The sequence below is a fragment of the Eimeria mitis genome, genomic scaffold (assembly GCF_000499745.2).
Source record: "Eimeria mitis Houghton genomic scaffold, Emh_scaff4490, whole genome shotgun sequence".
In the NCBI taxonomy this organism is placed as follows: Eukaryota; Apicomplexa; class Conoidasida; order Eucoccidiorida; family Eimeriidae; genus Eimeria; species Eimeria mitis.
In genome coordinates, this window is record NW_013572808.1 from 2,764 (window position 1) to 5,024 (window position 2,261).

The window sequence follows — 2,261 nt, forward strand, 5'->3', positions numbered from 1 at the left end:
AGCATAATCACAAAAACGCTTACTTATGCAATAAATACACCAAAATAAACAAACCCTTTACTTCTTCCTTTTTATAAATTTAGGGTTTAGGGTTTAGGGTTTAGGGTTTAGGGTTTAGGGTTTAGGGTTTGTGCGTTCAGGAGTTGCGTATGCTGGCTCGTGAGGGTTTATATAAAAGCTCTTCTCTTTGTGTTTTTTCTTCTTCTTTATTTTCTTTATCTACGCCAGAAGATAAATTAATTAATTTAATATTAAAAAAAACAAAAATAAATAAAAAGGGTTTAGGTTTGTTGCTGACGGAGAGATGGGAGATATTGGATTTCCATCGACTCAATACACAGGTATTTATTTTTTTTATTTTTATTTTTATTTTTATTTTTATTTTTATTTATTTTTTTCTGCTTTTTGTTTTGGTTTTGTGTTTGTTTTGTTTTTTGTTTTTTTTTATTTTGTTGTTTTAGTTCTTTTGCATTATTTATATTTAGGGTTTAGGGTTTAGGGTTTAGGGTTTGTGGTGTGTGTATAGGACGAGGGCCTATATTTAGGCTTTAGGGTTTAGGGTTTAGGGTTTGCGGTGTGTGTATAGGGTTTAGGGTTTAGGGTTTAGGGTTTACGGTTTAGGGTTTAGGGTTTAGGGTTTAGGTTTTGTGGTGTGTGTATAGGGTTTAGGGTTTAGGGTTTAGGGTTTAGGGTTTAGGGTTTAGGGTTTAGGGTTTAGGGTTTGTGTTGTGTGTATAGGACGAGGGTTTACACTTGATGCGAGTGACGACGCCTTCTTCTGTTTGTTTTTATTTTCTTCCTTTTAATATTTTCCGGCAGTTTTATGTTAACAGCACAACCCCACTAAACACCACCACCATACACTGCAGCAGCAGCAGCAGCAGCAGCAGCAGCACCAGCAGCAGCAGCAGCAGCAGCAGCAGCAGCAGCAGCAGCAAGAACGCCAGCAGCAGCAGCAGCAGCACCAAAAACGCCAGCAGCAGCAACGCCGCCAGCAGCAGCAGCAACGACAGCAGCAACGACAGCAGCAGCAAAGACAGCAGCAGCAGCAGCAGCAGCAGCAGCAGCAGCAGCAGCAGCAGCAGCAGCAGTATTCGTATAAAACCTCTCCAGGGTCGTTATGTTTTACCGCGGGGTTTAAAACAATTAAATTTATTTGAAATTTCAGTTTTTGAGGGTTTTTATAAAAAACACAAAAACGCTATTTTTGCTTCTTTTCATCAAAAAGCTGCTGGCATCTTCGAAGGAAACGTAAACCCTAGAAAACCCTAAACCCTAGAAAACCCTAAACCCTAGAAAACCCTAAACCCTAGAAAAAAAAACATAAACCCTTGAAAACCCTAAACCCTAGAAAAACATAAACCCTATAAAAACTTAAACCCTAAACCCTAGAAAACCCTAAACCATAGAAAACCCTAGAAAAACATAAACCCTAAACCCTAGAAAAACATAAACCCTAGAAAACCCTAAACCCTAGAAAAACATAAACCCTAAACAATAGAAAACACTAAACCCTAAACAATAGAAAAACATAAACCCTAGAAAAAACTTAAACCCTAAACCCTAGAAAAACATAAACCCTAGAAAAACATAGACCCTTGAAAAACATAAACGGTAAACCCTAGAAAACCCTTAACCCTAGAAAAGCATAAACCTTAGAAAAAAATAAACCCTAAACCCTAGAAAACCCTAAACCCTAGGAAGCCATAAACCCTAGAAAACCCTAAACCGTAAACCCTAAGCACTAAAATTCCCTAGAAATCCCTAACCCCTGAGAAACCCTAAACCCTAAACCCTAGAAAACCCTAAACCGTAAACCCCAAACCCTAAAAAACCCTAAACCCTAAAACCCCTTAACCCTGAAAAACCCTAAACCCTTAAAAAACCTAAACCCTAAACACAGTAAACCCTTAACTCAGTAAACCCTATATCCTAAACAAGGAAAACAACACAGAGAGAATACAGACATCTATGGAAACCATAAACCCTAAACCCTAAACCCTAGAAGAAAAATGAATATCATCGTAAACCCTTATATTTGAGGGTTTAATAATATAACAAGAACCAGCAACACTAAACCCTAAACCCTAGCTAATATAAACCCTAAACCCCAGCTATATAAACCCTAAACCCTAAACCCTAAATACTCTACCTATTCATATTGATATGCTTGAAGGGGGAAGCTTCAGTCTCTAGGGTTTAGGGTCTAGGGTTTAGGGTCTAGGGTTTAGGGTTTAGGGTTTAGGGTTTAGGGTTTAGGG

At 38.1% G+C, this 2,261-nt stretch overlaps 1 protein-coding gene across 1 annotated transcript in view; it reads left to right on the plus strand.

The window, feature by feature from the left end:
• EMH_0075550 (DNA polymerase epsilon catalytic subunit, putative) overlaps positions 1-1,160 on the plus strand; it is a gene marked incomplete at both ends in the record, with an annotated part of 2,499 nt that extends 1,339 nt beyond the window's left edge. The window contains 2 exons of the mRNA XM_013499612.1: positions 141-159; positions 834-1,160. Of these exons, the coding sequence (XP_013355066.1) occupies positions 141-159; positions 834-1,160 (346 nt within the window). The remainder of the gene's footprint in view (positions 1-140; positions 160-833) is intronic.
• Positions 1,161-2,261: the final 1,101 nt, after the last annotated feature.